Genomic DNA, 20852 nt, shown 5'->3' with positions numbered 1-20852 from the left:
TGTTTTAAAAAGGAAAAAAGATTTTGTTAAAATATCGATGTAATCATAGTAGTATCGACTAGATACGCTCTTGTACTTGGTATCATTACAGTGGATGTCAGGTGTAGATCCACCCATGGCATTTGTTTACATTGTGACGCCGGTGAGCTATTGTATCCTCCTACGGTGTGTAGTGAAGCATGTTTAGCTATTCCTGGTCCTCCAGTGATAATGATACGTGTAAGAAACTTACTTTATTTGTTGCCATGGAGGCCAGGATTAGTGATTTAGAAGTAGCTAAAACACGTTAGCCGCTAACTAGCTAGCCATGTCTTAAAGCAGCTCTTCCTGAGGGTGTTTCAGTGTTATAACTTCACCTTTATCTTGACTTTTTACACCAAAATGCGTCCATTCTCCCTTTTCTGTCTACACACTGTGTCTGCTTGTAAGTTCTCTGTGTGTGTGCGCTGCCGAACATGCTCCTTATGCCCATTAAAAAAAAAAAAAAATACATGGGGAAACAGTACTTTTCAAACAGAGTATAGTACCGTTTTTGATTCATTAGTACCGCGATACTATACTAGTACCGGTATACTGTACAACCCTAGATTCTACACAAGCTGAACATTGACTACTCTAACTTACGTCCCAAGTTTTGTTTTTTATATTTTGCTTTATGCAGATACAAACTGGGGGTAGAAGTGTCGTGAGATAATGTGTGGCTTGACATTATACCAAGTTTCACTTCTCCATCCAGGGAGAGGAGAATGTTGCCGGCCTTCAGGTCTCTGTGGATGATCTTGTTCTCGTGGAGGTAGACCAAGGCCTCCAAGGTCTGCTTGCACACCACACGTATCTGAGGCTCCGTGAGGGGCCTCTCCAGTTCTGCAGGCGCACACAGACAGTTTTGTGAGTCACATTTTCTTTTACATTCCGGTGTGATGTCACAACGCACACTTTGTCCATTTGCACAAGTAAACATTGCGACGCAACAGCAACCAATAGCAACCAGGGAGAACCGGACGCCGCTCTCTTACAAAATCCAGCTCGTGCGAGGGGAAACGCTCAGTGAGTTCTATGCAACAGGAAACACATTCGCACACAGCAGAGGGGCGATTCTACATCTCCAGTAAAGGAAGGTGAAACTATACGCATTAGACGCACTCCTTGAAATGGGAGCTAGCATAATTACACACTTCACCAGACGAAAGGAGCGAAGAAACCCACAGACGCGAGAGTTGGCATTTGAGGAAGGAAAAGCAGCAGAAGTTTATTATGCTGCAGTTATGCGAGGCGGGGACTTACCCAGCATGATGGCGTCCACTGCGCCGCCCGCACAGAACTCAATGAGGATCTGCAAAGAGCATAACAATAAATGTCCAATGGGATACATTTAAAATGACGTCTTTTAGAGGAAATCTTTATTACAGGGCGAACAGAGAGACCTTTAATTATAGGAACTACATTATCGATTCGGCTGGGTTCCAAGGAGAGAATCAATTTGGGTAAATTGTTAATGGACATTTTAGAAGGAGTCCACATTGACACTGAGAGGTCTTCATTTCCAATGGAATGCTCCTACTGGGATTATCGGCAGAATAGTGTGCTTATGGAAAATCTCATCCGAAACATTTCAACATACATTTGATGCTCTCCCTGGGATTGATGGGATGTTTATATCTTCCCGTTTAGATGAAGAGTTAACGCATTTTTCGGATTATAAGGCGCACTTAAAATCCTTTCATTTTCTCAAAAACAGTGCACCTTATGTATGGAATAATTCTGGTTGTGCTTACCGACCTCGAAGTGATTTTATTTGGTACTTGGTGTAATAATAAGTGTGACCAGTAGATGGCAGTCCAGTGTTTCCCATAAACTGCCAAGATACCTGTGGCGGTGGGGGCGTGGCTATGGGCGTGGCCACCATGACATCATCGAGTAATTTACATAATTTACTACAATGATTTGATTTTCTCTAAAAAGGCTAAAAAAATTTATACTTACTAATTAATAATAACAGTTTTGTTTTAAACGTCCATCCATCCATCCATCCATTTTACAATATAATTACAACACTTTATGTACATATTTATATACAGATTTGAACAATAAGTTATTCACTGAAATATATTTATTAATTGTGGTTCTTACAAAAATATATCTTATAAAATATAAAAGCTAAAATGTCTCAAAGCTCTGCCCCTTTAATTAGTGCATACTAAATAATTTAACTTTAGCCTACTATTACAACAATATTATTTACCAGCAACATAAAGTGAAACAGAGGCAGAGGTGTCCTGCCACAGTCAGTAACAAATAAACAGAAAACAGTAGTGGTGGTAGATAGACACAGAGCTTCATCAAACATCTGATCCACTGAACAAAGAGCTCCAAAAATCTTGAACGTTAGACTGCCATCAGTTTTACTCCCTACACTTAACCATGTGTTTCCTACTGCCTGCAGACTTTGCACCCTTTGTTATATACACATGTTGTGTTTCTAATATAAATACATTTAATAAAGTCAAATGCAAATAAGGCAACAAGAGAAGTATCCTACACTTCTATTTTATAAAGTAAATCTTAACAGCCGATATGGGCATCTACATCTACTATATGATTTGCCTGAGAAGCTGAAGAGGACAAAAAAAATAAATAAATAAATAAATAAAATAAAAAACAATTTTTTTAATTTTTATTTTTTAAAATTTTTTTTAAATTTTTTATTTTTTATTTGTGGCGGACGTAATTCTTTCGTGGTGGGCCGCCACAAATAAATGAATGTGTGGGAAACCCTGCAGTCACACATAAGAGATATGTGTAGACTGCAGAATGACGCCAGTAAACAACACCAAAACTTGAAATGTTCCATTGAAAATAAAGAACATTACACACAGCACTCAAAAATCTGTCAACATGTTTTAGTACGACTTTGAAGCCGCACCGCTTGATGGATCGTCGGCCCATTACGGCAACCGTAGTCCGAGATACAAGTATTATTATGGTGTGTGTATAAGGACCGTAAAGTGGCACATTATCTTTTAAGTGGACATTATCTGGCGTTTTGTTTCGCAAGATTATGCAAAACCAACTTTTCTTACCTTCTGGTACCTGCTGATGTGTATTTGAGATCTGCATACGTCCTAAAAAATTTGCGCACGTCCGCCACTGTAGTTCGTGGCGATGCCGTAGTCGAAAAATCCCTCTTTTACCAGAATTCCAAAAGGTTTATGAAATTCCCATTGAAATGAATGGGACATTTTTCAAAATTCCACAACTCCTACATTTTTCATCCAATATAAACCGTTCCAATTTCAAAATATTCAGCCAGTTTGGGAATTGTGTGTTCTTCTTCAACAATTCCACAAAAAAAAAATCCCAGATTTCCTAGAATTCCCAGTTTTTAGGGACATTTTCCCCATTCAAAATTAATTAGCCATTTTTCAAACTTCCACCATTCCTACATTTTTCAACCAATTCAAACCATTCCAACATCAACACATTCCACTCACCCTGGACATTCAAACTGACACTTTCCCAAGTTCCGAACCAAATTCCAGCTTCCCTGGAAATTCAAACTCTTCAACATTCAAACTATTCTTACATTCATTCTAGGGCTGGGCGATATATGGAATATACTCGATATATCGCGGGTTTGTCTCTGTGCGATATAGAAAATGACTATATGGTGATATTGGAGTAAACGTTCTCACGCAGTTGCGGGCATTACATTGTCTCTCCTCACAGAGACATAAAACAAGCGCACCTTCATACATACGTCACATACTGTCGCGCGTGCAACGTCATATACCCTCGCCCACCAGAGAGGTAGCGGCATGGGTAACGTTAGCTGTGGTGCGAGTGGTAATACGAGAGAAAGAAGGTGCGAATCTGGTAACAAATGAAGGAAGAAGAATTCATTCCCAAAAAAACCAGCAGGGGGTCCATCGTCTGGCGGTGGTTTGGCTTCAAGCGGGAAGATGTTGAACAGACAACAGTAATATGTCAAGTATGCGGCAAAAGCGTTGTTACAAAAAGTAGCATCACTGCTAAGGTGTAGCATCATTTAAATAGTCACCCGCTAGAGAATGAAGAGTGCTTCAAACTCCGCATGTCAACATCTCCGGCCGGTGCCACACCCACAAAATGCCCAAGCAACCATTTCCACATCAACACCGTATGAAAAAAAATAACCTACCACATAGCGAAGGACATACACTATTTGATTTCCTATTATGCAGCTCATTTTTATTTGACACTTATTGAAATATCTTGTGTGACATCATGCACAAAAGAGCACTTTATTTGTTTTAAACTATTGTAGTGGCGTTCTGTACAAAAAGTGCACTTTAATTTAGTGTTGTTTTGATATGTCATCTTAGTGACATCATGCACAAAAGTGCACTCATAGCTTGTTTTAAAATGTCTCTGACAATCTTGCACTTCCTGTTTTGGAAATGACATGAATGTTTGTGCCATTGCTTAATAACTGTTTAATAAATACACTTTTCGTTGTGGTTTCCCTCTCGGCATGAAACGTTTAAAAGTAGCATATATTAATGCAGTATGAAGAAGAATGTTTGAATGTAGACACATAGAATCATCATACTGCTGTGATTATATGCATCAGGTGTTCATTCAAGGCAAAGGCAAAATATCCACATAAATATGGTGTATCGTGACATGGCCTGAACATATCCACATATATATGGTGTATCGTGACATGGACTAAACATATCCACATATATATGGTGTATCGTGACATGGACTAAACATATCCACATATATATGGTGTATCGTGACATGGACTAAACATATCCACATATATATGGTGTATCGTGACATGGCCTAAACATATCCACATATATATGGTGTATCGTGACATGGACTAAACATATCCACATATATATGGTGTATCGTGACATGGACTAAACATATCCACATATATATGGTGTATCGTGACATGGACTAAACATATCCACATATATATGGTGTATCGTGACATGGACTAAACATATCCACATATATATGGTGTATCGTGACATGGACTAAACATATCCACATATATATGGTGTATCGTGACATGGCCTAAACATATCCACATATATATGGTGTATCGTGACATGGACTAAACATATCCACATATATATGGTGTATCGTGACATGGACTAAACATATCCACATATATGTGGTGTATCGTGACATGGACTAAACATATCCACATATATGTGGTGTATCGTGACATGGACTAAACATATCCACATATATATGGTGTATCGTGACATGGCCTAAACATATCCACATATATATGGTGTATCGTGACATGGACTAAACATATCCACATATATGTGGTGTATCGTGACATGGACTAAACATATCCACATATATGTGGTGTATCGTGACATGGACTAAACATATCCACATATATATGGTGTATCGTGACATGGCCTAAACATATCCACATATATATGGTGTATCGTGACATGGACTAAACATATCCACATATATATGGTGTATCGTGACATGGCCTAAACATATCCACATACATATGGTGTATCGTGACATGGCCTAAACATATCCAGATATTAATAAAAGGCCATATCGCCCAGCCCTACTTCATACTACATTCTGTCAGCATTTCAGTTCCACTTCAACATTGGAGCATTCACACGCAATTGCTCCAGGAATTGCCTCATCTAGTAATAATATAATAATAGATTTTATTTGACATGTGAATAGCAAATCTCAAAGTTGCTATGATACACGAGATGAAATCTTATCACTTTTACTACGGCGCTCTAACCAAACCATTATCGTGGTATCAGATGATAGAGCAACATGTATCAGAGCTCCAACCAAACAGTGTCCTCCATTCAGGGATGGGAGCAAAGAGAGACGACCAGGTGCTTGTTCTCAATCTACTTCCTTTTTGCTGTTAACATCTGCACCCATTCAATAATTTCAGCATTTAAAACAAGGAGCGACTACCTCCCCTGACCTGGGAGACCACGCGGCCGCATTGCGCAATAACTCCCAGAACAACACAGGTTACACATTCATCATGCCGGTTAAGGACGAGAGGTTAGGGAGGGGGGGGGGGGGGGGGCCCGCAGGGAAAACCTGCCGTGCGGTTCTGAATTATTTACGGGCACTTTCGCCGCTGTCCGAAACAAGCTCCATTATCTGAGCGTGGATGCGGGGGTCACATGACACCACCCGCAGAGACGTGATTGCAAAGAGGCCCAGCCTGTCGTCGCACACGGCGTGAGACCGGCCGGGACAATTATTTTGACTCGGAGGGGCCAAATTTAGAGAAAAAAAATGGGTCTGGGGGTCGGCATATCAGATTTTTAGTAAGACTAATACAAAACCTCACAATAATGTCTGATTGAGTGCTAAAAACACATTTTATGACAGACCGCCTTAAAAAACAGAATGGAATTTTACTTTTTCTTACTGAATAAGACACCCAGAATGTGGGATTTACAATATTACCTACGACCCATGTTCCCTCTAATTTTTCATGTGTGTGAGCAAAGGCAAAAAGTCACTGAGCAGTGTTTCCCATAAACTAACAAGATACCTGTGGCGGTGGGGGAATGGCTATGGGCGTGGCTATGGGCGTGGTCACCATGACATCATCGAGTAATTTGCATAATTTACTACAATGATATGATTTCTCTAAAAAGGCTCAAAAAATGTATACTTACTAATTAATAATATTGCTAAAAAAAAAAAAAGACAAAAAATCTGTTATAATGAATTATTACTTAAAAAATATCACTATAAATTTTTTATGTGGAAAAAATATTGCATATATTGTGTGGTTGCCATATAAAAACATCAAAGTTTTATTTGACAAACAAAATAATAGTTCAAACGTAAAATCAACAGATACTGTATATATGAAGTTGATCTCGTAATTTAAGTGTTAAAAGTTAAAAAAAAACCTAATAAAAATGTATCACTTTGAGTGGGGGACCTTTTGGATCCCAAATATATTTAGTAGGATTTTATTTAACTTTTCACGGTGATTACTCAAAAATATTAAATAATTAAAATCAATGGTGTCCTGCATTATTGATCTTTTAAGGCTCTAATTACTAAATACTGCATATTTCAGTTTTACTATAAAAAACAAAGTTGTCTTTGACAGAAAACCTTTTTTTTTTAACTTTATATCAACCTCAAGTTGATATAGAGATTTACTGTAAGCATTAAATAAATTTAAAAAAAATAATAATTTGACTTATTTTTAACAGTTTAATGACTGAGACCCTTTTTAGTCCCCGGGAGCCCTAAAGGTTAAAAAAAAAAAAATCCATATATTTTGTTAAGGTTTGAAAATGAAAAATATCAAAATGGCCCCCGCATGCTTAAATTTTTCCGTGTGCGGCCCTCAGTGGAAAAAGTTTGGACACCCCTGGTTTAATGCATCCAGCGGGGCATCACAACAAAACTAGGCATAATAATGTGTTAATTTCACGACTGTAAATATCGGTATCGGTTGATATCGGAATCGGTAATTAAGAATTGGACAATATCGGAATATCGGCAAAAAAGCCATTATCGGACAGGTCTACTTTGTATAGTTCAAGACTTACAGTCATTTGAAAACCTCACTGCACATCATATTAGCGGCTACACTTCCCATCTTAAAGACCTAAACAAATGATTTGGGAATGTCCAGATTGTAAAGTCCAATGCGGCCCCCGGGCCTTAATTTGCCCCAGTCTGACGAGAGCTTTACTGACTGTGTAACAAGACAGCAGAGGAAGTCTAAGTCTGCTCCTCAATCAATTATATGATGCTACACTAATATTAATGATCCATTTGAATTATATGAACTATGTGAGATCATTTGGTTTAAGTGCCAAACTAAACACACACACCTGTGCAAGAGTGAAGTTCAAGCAGATGGTGCTTAAGAGCTCATAATGATGGCTAAAAGATATGCAGCTTTTTCAAAAGCCGGGTCCAACTGTGCAGGGCTGATTAGCGTTCCCATTAAAGGTTTAAAAAGAAGCGATCGAGGAAGGCGCCCCCTCGAAAGATAGATGTTTTAATACTCTGAGTGACTTTTGCGCTCCGTTTTGGCGGCTCAACATTTCCTATTTCTCTGCAGGCACTTACTGTAAGGCAGTGTTTTTAAACCTTTTTTGAGCCAAGGCACATTTTTTTCACTGAAAAAAATCCAGGGGGGATACTATCCCATCCTCGTCGCCATTGTTGTGTGCCAATCTTGTCACTTATTAGCAATCTAAGCTTAATAATACACCAAAAGAAAGCTTATTGACTTTTATTCCCGCTCTTACTTTTTCCACTTCCAAGTGTCCAACACACAACACATGCAGTGTTTCCCACACACTCATTTATTTGTGGCGGCCCACCACGAAAGAATTAAGGCCACCACAAATAGATTTTTTTTTTTTTTTGCCCTGTCCAGCTTCTCAGGCAAATCATATAGTTGATGTAGATGCCCATATCGGCTACTCAGATTTACTTTACTTCACAAAAGAGAAGTGTAGGATCAAGATTTTTGGAGCTCTTTGTTCAGTGGATCAGATGTTTGATGAAGCTCTGTGTCTATCTACCACCACTACTGTTTTCTGTTTATTCGTTACTGACTGTGGCAGGACACCTCTGCCTCTGTTTCACTTTATGTTGCTGGTAAATAATATGGTTGTAGTAGTAGGCTAAAGTTAAATTATTTAGTATGCACTAATTAAAAGGGGCAGAGCTTTAAGAGACATTTTAGCTTTTATATTTTTATAAGATATATTTTTTGTAAGAACCACAATTAATAAATATATTTCAGTGAATAACTTATTGTTCAAATCTGTATATGAATATGTACATAAAGTGTTGTAATTATATTATAAAATGGATGGATGGATGGACGTTTAAAACAAAACTGTTATTATTGAATAGTAAGTATACATTTTTTTTAGCCTTTTTAGAGAAAATCATATCATTGTAGTACATTATGCAAATTACTAGATGATGTCATGGTGACCACGCCCATAGCCACACCCCCACCGCCACAGGTATCTTGGCAGTTTATGGGAAACACTGACATGTCATCATATCCTGTGTCCCCCGCCCTTAAGTTCCCCTTACAATGGTTCCGGTATTGTCCCGTGACCTGAGTAACTAATACATGGCAGACACCACCAGCAGAAAATGTTAAAAACTAAACTCAATAGCCTGTATTGACAATATAAAGTCCTTCTCATCAAATACCTGACGCAATTGTTCCATATGACTTCAAACTAAAGATGTCCGATAATATCGGACTGCCGATATTATCGGCCGATAAATGCTTTAAAATGTAATATCGTAAATTATCGGTATCGGTTTCAAAAAGTAAAATGTATGACTTTTTAAAACGCCGCTGTGTACACGGACGTAGGGAGAAGTACAGAGCGCCAGTAAACCTTAAAGGCACTGCCTTCGCGTGCCGGCCCAGTCACATAATATCTACGGCTTTTCACACACAAGTGAATGCAAGGCATACTTGGTCAACAGCCATACAGGTCACACTGAGGGTAGCCGTATAAACAACTTTAACACTGTTACAAATATGCGCCACACTGTGAACCCACACCAAACAAGAATGACAAACACATTTCGGGAGAACATCCGCACCGTAACACAACATAAACACAACAGAACAAATACCCAGAATCCCTTGCAGCACTAACTCTTCCTGGACGCTACACTATACACCCCACGCTATCCCCCACACCTCAACCTCCTCATGCTCTCTCAGGGAGAGCATGTCCCAAATTCCCAGCTGCTGTTTTGAGGCATGTTAAAAAAAATAAAGCACTTTGTGACTTCAATAATAAATATGGCAGTGCCATGTTGGCATTTTCGTTCCATAACTTGAGTCGATTTATTTTGGAAAACCTTGTTACATTGTTTAATGCATCCAGCGGGGCACCACAACAAAATTAGGCATAATAATGTGTTCATTCCACGACTGTATATATCGGTATCGCTTGATATCGGAATCGGTAATTAAGAGTTGGACAAAATCGGCAAAAAAGCCATTATCGGACATCTCTAGTGAACATACTAGACAACTTGTCTTTTAGTAGTAAGTAAACAAACAAAGACTCCTAATTAGTCTGCTGACGTATGCAGTAACATATTGTGTCATTTATACACCTATTATTTTGTACACATTATGAGGGACAAACTGTAAAAAATGATTATTAATCTACTTGTTCATTTACTGTTAATATCTGTTTATTTTCTGTTTTAACATGTTCTATCTACACTTCTGTTAAAATGTAATAATCACTTATTCTTCTCTTCTTTGATACTTTACATTAGTTTTGGATGATACCGCACATTTAGGTATGGACATACTTGCCAACCCTCCCGTTTTTAGCGGGAGAATCCCGGTTTTCAGCGCCTCTCCCGACAACCTCCCGGCAGAGATTTTCTCCCGACAAACTCCCGGTATTCAGCCGGAGCTGGAGGCCACGCCCCCTCCAGCTCAATGCGGACCTGAGACTGAGTGGGGACAGCCTGTTCTCACGTCCGCTTTCCCACAATATAAACAGCTTGCCTAACGAATTCAAACGAATGGAAACAAGAATTTCAGTCCATCCAGGACAGTTCGAAGGGGAAGGTGTATGTTGCCTGTAAATATGTAGAACAGACTTCTCCATTGAACACGGTGGCCGAAATGATGTACTCATCATAAACGGAGAAGTTAAACAGGACAATACTGCCATCTAATGGATAGCCACCGGAACACTGAAATTCAAGTATTTCTTTTATGTAAATAAAATAAATATATATATATATACACATTCATATATATATATATATATATATATATATATATATATGAAATATATATGAAATACTCGAGTTGGTGAATTCTAGCTGTAAATAACCACGCCCCCAACCATGCAGTTCCCCTTTAAGTGGTGAAAGTGAATAATACACGAGAGGAAAGGAACACCAAGCTTGTTACTTTAAATGGACACAACTACCTACCCAGAGTTTCCCTTCGAAGTAGAAGGCATCCAGCAGTTGGACAATGTGATGGTGGTTGCAAGAGGCCAGGATGTCAATTTCCACCATGTAGTCTTCCAGCTCGTCCTCCGTCTTTGTGTCGATAACCTTGGCGGCGGCGAGGGTGCTGTTGATCTTGTTCTGCGCCTGAAAGCAACAACAGAACATGAAATGTCAACTAATATTATTTTGATATTTCTATGGTAAAACAGCTATCGCAATAATCCACGACAAAATACAGTGGTGCCCTGTGTCAGGTTCAAACACCGAACTATCTATTAAACAGGACGAGAAGCAAGGAATCAAACAGACAGGATTAAATTTCACTCATGAGGAGAGCGCGTGTAACTGCACCCTCGTACTTGGTCACCCCACGCTCTGAGGAAAAAGTTCCGGCGCCTCCCCATTTGTTTGGGCATTCCCTGATTACATAGCTGCAGCTGCTTCTAAGGGGAGGGGTCTCATTATGCAGCAGCCCAGCACTGGGTCATAAACAGTTAAAACAAAATGTGCTTGGAGCGGTGTCGGGTTTGCCCCTTCTCTGCTCGTCCGCCTTATCTTCTTGGAGACGTCGGGTCCTGATAAGGCCCCTCCCGTGGCTGTCCAGGTCTGAAAAACAGACACTTCTACGGCGAGGCGTATTCCATGGCACACAGTGGAGATTTACAAGAGCCACCTGAACTGCAAGCAAACAAGTTGTGTGATAACTTATATACAATTATTCTGACACCCTGGTTTTTGTAAGCCCCGCTTTTGGTACGTTTCGGGTTTTCTACGAACATTACCTGCAACATGGCTTTCGTATACTGTCTCGGTTATCGCACGGCCAAACGTGGCGAGTTACAAACCAGGACTCAAGTTCTCTGACAAAGAATACCCATGGTGGTAGACTTCTTTTTGCAAGGTAACCCACCATGAGGCCAGGGATATTAGGCTGGATCCCCGGAACGCAGAGACAAAGAGGCCGTGTGTAAGAAAAAAAGTGTCTTTCATCATGCTCACACCGAGAGAATCCGTACGCTAAACACAAACTACAAAAATTCAGACCAAGATGCAACAGAACCGAGCATGCGGGTTTGCAAGTGATTATCTGGCATCGACCCTGTGTTTAAAAACCCTGATTGGTGGTTACAAACAGGGCACGCCCACAGCCTCCTCAAACAGGGGGAAAAGGGGAATTAAATTAAACACAAAACAGGAAACAGATGTAGCAAAATAAGAGCACACAACTGGGTCTAAAGCAGGGGTCACCAACCTTTTTGAAAGCAAGAGCTACTTCTTGGGTACTGATTAATGCGAAGGGCTACCAGTTTGATACAAACTTAAATAAATTGCCAGAAATAGCCAATTTGCTCAATTTACCTTTAATTCTATGTTATTATTAATAGTTAATGATATTTACACTTAATTGAACGGTTTAAAAGAGGAGAAAAAAAGGAAAAAAATGACAATTAAATTTTGAAACAGTTTATCTTCAATTTCGACTCTTTAAAATTCAAAATTCAACCGAAAAAAAGAAGAGAAATAACTAGCTAATTCGAATCTTTTTGAAAAAAATTAAAAAAAGAATTTATGGAACATCATTAGTAATTTTTCCTGATTAAGATTAATTTTAGAATTTTGATGACAGGTTAAAATCCAATCTGCACTTTGTTAGAATATATAACAAATTGGACCAAGCTATATTTATAACAAAGACAAATCATTATTTCTTCCAGAACAAAAATGTTTTTAAAAATTCAAAAGACCTTGAAATAAGATTTAAATTTGATTCTACAGATTTTCTAGATTTGCCAGAATAAATATTTTGAATTTTAATCATAATAAGTTTGAAGAAATATTTCACAAATATTCTTCGTCAAAAAAACAGAAGCTAAAATGAAGAATTCAATTAAAATGTATTTATTATTCTTTACAATAAAAACAATACATTTACTTGAACATTCATTTAAATTGTCAGGAAAGAAGAGGAAGGAATTTAAAAGGTAAAAAGGTATATGTGTTTAAAAATCCTAAAATCATTTTTAAGGTTGTATTTTTTCTCTAAAATTGTCTTTCTGAAGCAAAGTAAAAAAATTTATGAATTTATTTAAACAAGTGAAGACCAAGTCTTTAAAATATTTTCTTGGATTTTCTAATTCTATTTGAGTTTTGTCTCTCTTAGAATTAAAAATATCGGGCAAAGCGAGACCAGCTTGCTAGTAAATAAATAAAAATTAAAAAATAGAGGCAGCTCACTGGTAAGTGCTGCTATTTGAGCTATTTTTAGAACAGGCCGGCGGGCTACTCATCTGGTCCTTACGGGCTACCTGGTGCCCGCGAGCACCGCGTTGGTGACCCCTGGTCTAAAGGAAAACGACAAAAAATACGATAATCTGTAATCAGGGGCACAACTTCCTACTTTTTAGGGTGTAAGCAAACACATCACAGGCTAATTTCCTAATTTAATTACTTTTTCGCACACTCTTGGCATTCTCTCCATGAGCTTCAAGAGGTAGTCACCTGAAATGTTTTTCACGTCACAGGTGTGCTTGAAGCTCATGGAGAGAATGCCAAGAGTGTGCAAAGCGGTAATCAGAGGCAAAGGGTGGCTATTTTGAAGAAAAAAAACATGTTTTCAGTTATTTCACCTTTTTTTGTTAAGTAAATAACTCCACATGTGTTCATTCATAGTTTTGATGTGACAATCTACAATGTAAATAGTCATGAAAATAAAGAAAACGCATTGAATGAGAAGATGCTTGTTGATGCTTTTATTTGTTTCTGTATTTCTGTATTGTGTAGTTATAATTATATGCTTTTACTTGTAATTGTATTGAGTTTGTGGACCCCAGGAAGACTAGTGGGTTGTTGTGGCAACCAGCTAATGGGGATCCTTAAAGGCCTACTGAAACCCACTACTACCGACCACGCAGTCTGATAGTTTATATATCAATGATGAAATCTTAACATTATAACACATGCCAATACGGCCGGGTTAACTTATAAAGTGACATTTTAAATTTGCCGCTAAACTTCCGGTTCGAAACGCCTCTGAGGATGACGTATGCGCGTGACGTAGACCGGCGAACACGGGTATTCCTTCCACATTGAAGCCAATACGAAAAAGCTCTGTTTTCATTTCATAATTCCACAGTATTCTGGACATCTGTGTTCGTGAATCTGTTTCAATCATGTTCATTGCATTATGGAGAAGGAAGCCGAGCAAGCAAAGAAGAAAGTTGTCGGTGCGAAATGGACGTATTTTTCGAACGTAGTCAGCCACAACAGTACACAGCCGGCGCTTCTTTGTTTACATTCCCGAAAGATGCAGTCAAGATGGAAGAACTCGGATAACAGAGACTCTAACCAGGAGGACTTTTGACTTGGATACACAGACGCCTGTAGAGAACTGGGACAACACAGACTCTTACCAGGATTACTTTGATTTGGATGACAAAGACGCAGACGTGCTACTGTGAGTATGCAGCTTTGGCTTTTTTTTGCGTATGTACGCAACTTTTTTAAAATATATAAGCTTTATGAACCTTGGGTTAGGTGAACGGTCTTTTGGGCTGAGTGATTGTGTGTGTTGATCAGGTGTTTGAATTGTATTGGCGTGTTCTATGGAGCTAGGAGCTAGCAGAGGAGCTAGGAGCTAGCATAACACGTACCGTACCGTACGTGCGCGTCACGTACGTAACTTTTTAAAAATATATAAGCTTTATGAACCTTGGGTTAGGTGAACGGTCTTTTGGGCTGAGTGATTGTGTGTGTTGATCAGGTGTTTGAATTGTATTGGCGTGTTCTATGGAGCTAGGAGCTAGCAGAGGAGCTAGGAGCTAGCATAACAAACACGCAGGTGTTATTATGCAGGATTAATTTGTGGCATATTAAATATAAGCCTGGTTGTGTTGTGGCTAATAGAGTAAATATATGTCTTGTGTTTATTTACTGTTGTAGTCATTCCCAGCTGAATATCAGGTACCGTGAGTATGCAGCCTTGGCTGCTAAACATTCGATAACTTGACCGTATGTGCGCGTCATGTACGTAACTTTTTAAAAATATATAAGCTTTATGAACCTTGGGTTAGGCAAACGGTCTTTTGGGCTGAGTGATTGTGTGTGTTGATCAGGTGTTTGAATTGTATTGGCGTGTTTTATGGAGCTAGGAGCTAGCATAACAAACACGCAGGTGTTTTTATGCAGGATTAATTTGTGGCATATTAAATATAAGCCTGGTTGTGTTGTGGCTAATAGAGTATTTATATGTCTTGTGTTTATTTACTGTTGTAGTCATTCCCAGCTGAATATCAGGTCACCCCCGGCTCTCACAGCATCTTCCCTATCTGAATAGCTTCAACTCCCCACTAGTCCTTCACTTGCACTTTACTCATCCACAAATCTTTCATCCTCGCTCAAATTAATGGGGAAATTGTCGCTTTCTCGGTCCGAATCTCTCTCACTTCATGCGGCCATCATTGTAAACAATAGGGAACTTTGCGTATATGTTCAACTGACTACGTCACGCTACTTCCGGTAGGTGCAAGCCTTTTTTTTATCAGATACCAAAAGTTGCAATCTTTATCGTCGTTGTTCTATACTAAATCCTTTCAGCAAAAATATGGCAATATCGCGAAATGATCAAGTATGACACATAGAATAGATCTGCTATCCCCGTTTAAATTAAAAAAATTCATTTCAGTAGGCCTTTAAAGGCCTACTGAAAGCCACTACTAGCGACCACGCAGTCTGATAGTTTATACATCAATGATGAAATCTTAACATTGCAACACATTCCAATACGGCCGGGTAAGATTACTAAAGTGCAATTTTAAATTTTGCGCGAAATATCCTGCTGAAAACGTCTCTGTATGACGACGCCTGCGCGTGACGTCACGGATTGTAGAGGACATTTTGGGACAGCATTGTGGCCGGCTATTAAGTCGTCTGTTTTCATCTCAAAATTCCACTGTATTCTGGACATCTGTGTTGGTGAATCTCTTGCAATTTGTTCAATGAACAATGGAGACAGCAAAGAAGAAAGCTGTAGGTGGGAAGCGGTGTATTAGCGGCCGGCTGCAGCAACACAAACACAGCCGATGTTTCATTGTTTACATTCCCGAAAAATGACAGTCAAGCTTTAACCATTGGCCTGTGGAGAACTGGGACAACAGAGACTCTTACCAGGAGGACTTTGAGTTGGATACGCAGACGCGGTACCGTGAGTACGCAGCTGCGGCCTCCAAACATTTGATCGCTTGCCCGTATGTGCATGTCACATACGTAACTTTGGGGACTTTGGGGAAATATATTTGCTGTATGAACTTTGGGCTGTGGGATTGAGTGTGTTGTGCGGGTGTTCGATTTGTATTGGCGGGTTATATGGACGGGAGGGGGGAGGTGTTTGTTATGCGGGATAAATTTGTGGCATATTAAATATAAGCCTGGTTGTGTTGTGGCTAATAGAGTATATATATGTCTTGTGTTTATTTACTGTTTTAGTCATTCCCAGCTGAATATCAGGTCCCACCCGCCTCTCACAGCATCTTCCCTATCTGAATCGCTTCCACTGTCCTCTAGTCCTTCACTCTCACTTTCCTCATCCACGAATCATTCATCCTCGCTCAAATTAATGGGGAAATCATCGCTTTCTCGGTCCGAATCGCTCTCGCTGCTGGTGGCCATGATTGTAAACAATGTGCAGATGTGAGGAGCTCCACAACCTGTGACGTCACGCTACTTCCGGTACAGGCAAGGCTTTTTTTTATCAGCGACCAAAAGTTGCCAACTTTATCGTTGATGTTCTCTACTAAATCCTTTCAGCAAAAATATGGCAATATCGCGAAATGATCAAGTATGACACATAGACTGGACCTGCTATCCCCGTTTAAATAAAAAAATCGCATTTCAGTAGGCCTTTAATAAAAATCAAATTAAAGTGTAATGTATGTCAACTTTTGACCACGACTGTATGTCTCCCGGCTCGGGATCCCCTGGGAGGAGCTGGACAAAGCTGCTGGGGAGAGGGAAGTCTGGGCTTCTCTGCTTTGGCTGCTGCCCCCGCAACCCGACCTCGGATAAGCGGAAGAAAATGGTAAACAATTTGTTTTCGTCGGACCTTTTGGAACGGATTCATAACCAAAACAGGTAACGCTGTATTTTGTACCACAGCGACAAATATGACAGGTCTTCATTAAAACATTTAATAAAGACTTATTGGGTGTGGCGACTGTGGTTGCAAAAACTGAAAAAAAAAAACCCACAGAGCCAATGACAAATGAAACTATTGTCAGCAAAGCTTATCACCTGACCCACTCCCACTGAAGTTTGCTCACTTCCTGACGGCTTTTCCGCCTCCCGTTCTGTTTTTCTGCCCCTTTAAACCGACAGTGACAAAGTCACATGTTACGTTACAGTAACGAAGCAGTGATTTTGAAGGATTGTGGTACAAAAACAGTAGCAGGGGAGTTTTACGAACTAAGAGGAAAAAGAGGGAGGGAGTGAACGTTTATAGGAACAAGTGATCCTATGTTTACCCAGTTCTAACCTGACCCACACCCAGTCTGTGCAGGCTGACGGTAGTCTCACTCAAAGTCCCATACAGTAAGTCAAACAATCCTATCAACAGAAACAAACAAGGATCTTTAATTAGTCTGTGATTCCAGGCCCTGCTGGACATACACCACGGCATCGATATTCTGTCCAAAGTGTTCTAAAGACGTAGATATATCAACTTTAGTCTGTATAGACTCCTGGCTCTCATCACAGCAACGTACTCAGCTAATGACTGCAAACTAGCAAATGGATATTTCTGCCCGATGAGCAGGATTATTGTTGATTTAATCACTGGAGTTTCAGGAAGGAAACCCCGCATTGGCACTGAAGGGACGTCCATGGAGAAAGCTCACACCACTGCAGTAGAATAGACATACTGTAAATACATGTATAGTTATGTCTTAGCTAAACTATTTGATAAGAAAACAGAAGTTGGCCAAGTCAAGGGTCTCTAGAGGTGGGAATCTTTGGCCAAATCACAATTCGATTACGACTCAGGGGCTACAATTTGATTATAAATTGATTATTTATGGGTCTTTAATTATTAATGTGCATGTTATTATCCTAGTGTATACTGTTAATATATTGTATAATATTATACATTACATTATGTGTCTATATATATATATATACATATTTATTTATTATAATAATAATAATATATATATATATATATATATATATATATATATATATATATATATATATATATATATATATATATATATATATATATATATATATATATATATATATATATATAAAAAGAAAACAATTTAATTACTTTTTCGCACACTCTTGGCATTCTCTCCATGAGCTTCAAGAGGTAGTCACCTGAGATGTTTTTCACTTCACAGGTGTGCTTGAAGCTCATGGAGAGAATGCCAAGAGTGTGCAAAGCGGTAATCAGAGCAAAGGGTGGCTATTTTAAAGAAAACACATTGAATGAGAAGATTTTATATATATATATATACACACACACATACATATATATGCGTTTTCTTTATTTTCATGACTATTTATATTTAGGATGGTTTGTGTCATGTTTGAAAATAAAGAAAACGCATTGAATGACAAGTTGTGTCAAACTTTTGATATATATATATATATATATATATATATATATATATATATATATATATATATATATATATATATATATATATATATATATATATATATATAAGACCCCGAAAGGGACAAGCAGTAGAAAATGGATGGATGGATATATGGATATATATATATCTAGCTGGGATGGGCTCCAGCGCACCTATGACCCAAAATGAGGCCAAAGCAGTATAAATCAAGTTGCCATGTTAGTAAGCTTTACAGAAATGCGTGATCTATAAAATGTCAGCTGGGATAGGCTCCAGCACACCCAAAATGAGGCCAAAGCAGTATAACACATGTTAGTAAGCTTTACAGACACGTGTGACCTATAAGATGTCAGCTGGGATAGGCTCCAGCGCACCAGAAATGAGGCCAAAGCAGTATAAAACATGTTAGTAAGCTTTACAGACATGTGTGACTTAAGATGTCAGCTGGGATAGGCTCGAGCACACCCAAATGAGGCCAAAGCAGTATAAAACAAATTGCCATGTAAGTAAACTTTACAGAACTGCGGGACCTATAAGATGTCAGCTGGGATAGGCTCCAGGCACCCAAAATGAGGCCAAAGCGGTATAAAACATGTTAGTAAGCTTTACAGAAATGCGTGACCTATAAAATGTCAGCTGTGATAGGCTCCAGGCACCCAAAATGAGGCCAAAGCGGTATAAAACATGTTAGTAAGCTTTACAGAAATGCAGGACCTATAAAATGTCAGCTGGGATAGGCTCCAGCGCACCAGAAATGAGGCCAAAGCAGTATAAAACATGTTAGTAAGCTTTACAGAAATGTGTGACCTATAAGATGTCAGCTGGGATAGGCTCCAGCGCACCCAAAATGAGGCCAAAGCTTTATAAAACATGTTAGCAAGCTTTACAGAAATGTGTGACCTATAAGATGTCAGCTGGGATAGGCACCAGCACACCCAAAATGAGGCCAAAACAGTATAAAACAAGTTGCCATGTTAGTAAACTTTACAGAAAGCCGGGACCTATAAGATGTCAGCTGGGATAGGCTCCAGCGCACCAGAAACGAGGCCAAAGCAGTATAAAACATGTTAGTAAGCTTTACAGAAATGTGTGACCTATAAGATGCCAGCTGGGATAGGCTCCAGCGCACCAGAAATTAGGCCAAAACGGTATAAAACATGTTGCCATGTTAGTAAGCTTTACAGAAATGCGGGACCTATAAGATGTCAGCTGGGATAGGCTTCAGCGCACCAGAAATGAAGCCAAAGCAGTATAAAACATGTTAGTAAGCTTTACAGAAATGCGTGACCTATAAAATGTCAGCAGGGATAGGCTCCAGCGCACCAGAAATGAGGCCAAAGCAGTATAAAACATGTTAGAAAGCTTTACATTAATGTTTGACCTAAGATGTCAGCAGGGATAGGCTCCAGCTCACCCAAAATGAGGCCAAAACAGTATAAAACATCTTGCCATGTTAGTAAACTTTACAGAAATGTGTGACCTATAAGATGCCAGCTGGGATAGGCTCCAGCGCACCAGAAATTAGGCCAAAACGGTATAAAACAAATTGCCATGTTAGTAAGCTTTACAGAAATGCGGGACCTATAAGATGTCAGCTGGGATAGGCTTCAGCGCACCAGAAATGAAGCCAAAGCAGTATAAAACATGTTAGTAAGCTTTACAGAAATGCGGGACCTATAAGATGTCAGCTGGAATAGGCTCCAGTGCACCAGAAATTAGGCCAAAACGGTATAAAACATGTTGCCATGTTAGTAAACTTTACAGAAAGCCGGGACCTATAAGATGTCAGCTGGGATAGGCTCCAGCGCACCAGAAACGAGACCAAAGCAGTATAAAACATGTTAGTAAGCTTTACAGAAATGTGTGACCTATAAGATGCCAGCTGGGATAGGCTCCAGCGCACCAGAAATTAGGCCAAAACGGTATAAAACATGTTGCCATGTTAGTAAGCTTTACAGAAATGCGGGACCTATAAGATGTCAGCTGGGATAGGCTTCAGCGCACCAGAAATGAAGCCAAAGCAGTATAAAACATGTTAGTAAGCTTTACAGAAATGCGTGACCTATAAAATGTCAGCAGGGATAGGCTCCAGCGCACCAGAAATGAGGCCAAAGCAGTATAAAACATGTTAGAAAGCTTTACATTATTGTTTGACCTAAGATGTCAGCTGGGATAGGCTCCAGCACACCCAAAATGAGGCTAAAG

At 39.2% G+C, this 20852-nt stretch overlaps 1 protein-coding gene across 3 annotated transcripts in view; it reads right to left on the bottom strand.

Annotated features, from left to right (window-relative positions):
• slka (STE20-like kinase a) overlaps positions 1–20852 on the bottom strand; it is a 74154-nt gene that overhangs the window by 51973 nt on the left and 1329 nt on the right. For all 3 annotated transcript variants that reach the window (XM_062059208.1, XM_062059207.1, XM_062059210.1), the window contains exons 2-4: positions 10996–11160; positions 1285–1333; positions 715–864 (exon numbers count right to left, since the gene is read on the bottom strand). In XM_062059208.1, coding sequence (XP_061915192.1) covers positions 715–864; positions 1285–1333; positions 10996–11160 — 364 coding nt within the window. The remainder of the gene's footprint in view (positions 1–714; positions 865–1284; positions 1334–10995; positions 11161–20852) is intronic.

This window comes from Entelurus aequoreus, linkage group LG09 (genome assembly GCF_033978785.1).
Source record: "Entelurus aequoreus isolate RoL-2023_Sb linkage group LG09, RoL_Eaeq_v1.1, whole genome shotgun sequence".
NCBI classification, from domain to species: domain Eukaryota; kingdom Metazoa; phylum Chordata; class Actinopteri; order Syngnathiformes; family Syngnathidae; genus Entelurus; species Entelurus aequoreus.
This window is presented reverse-complemented; position numbering and strand designations above follow the sequence as displayed.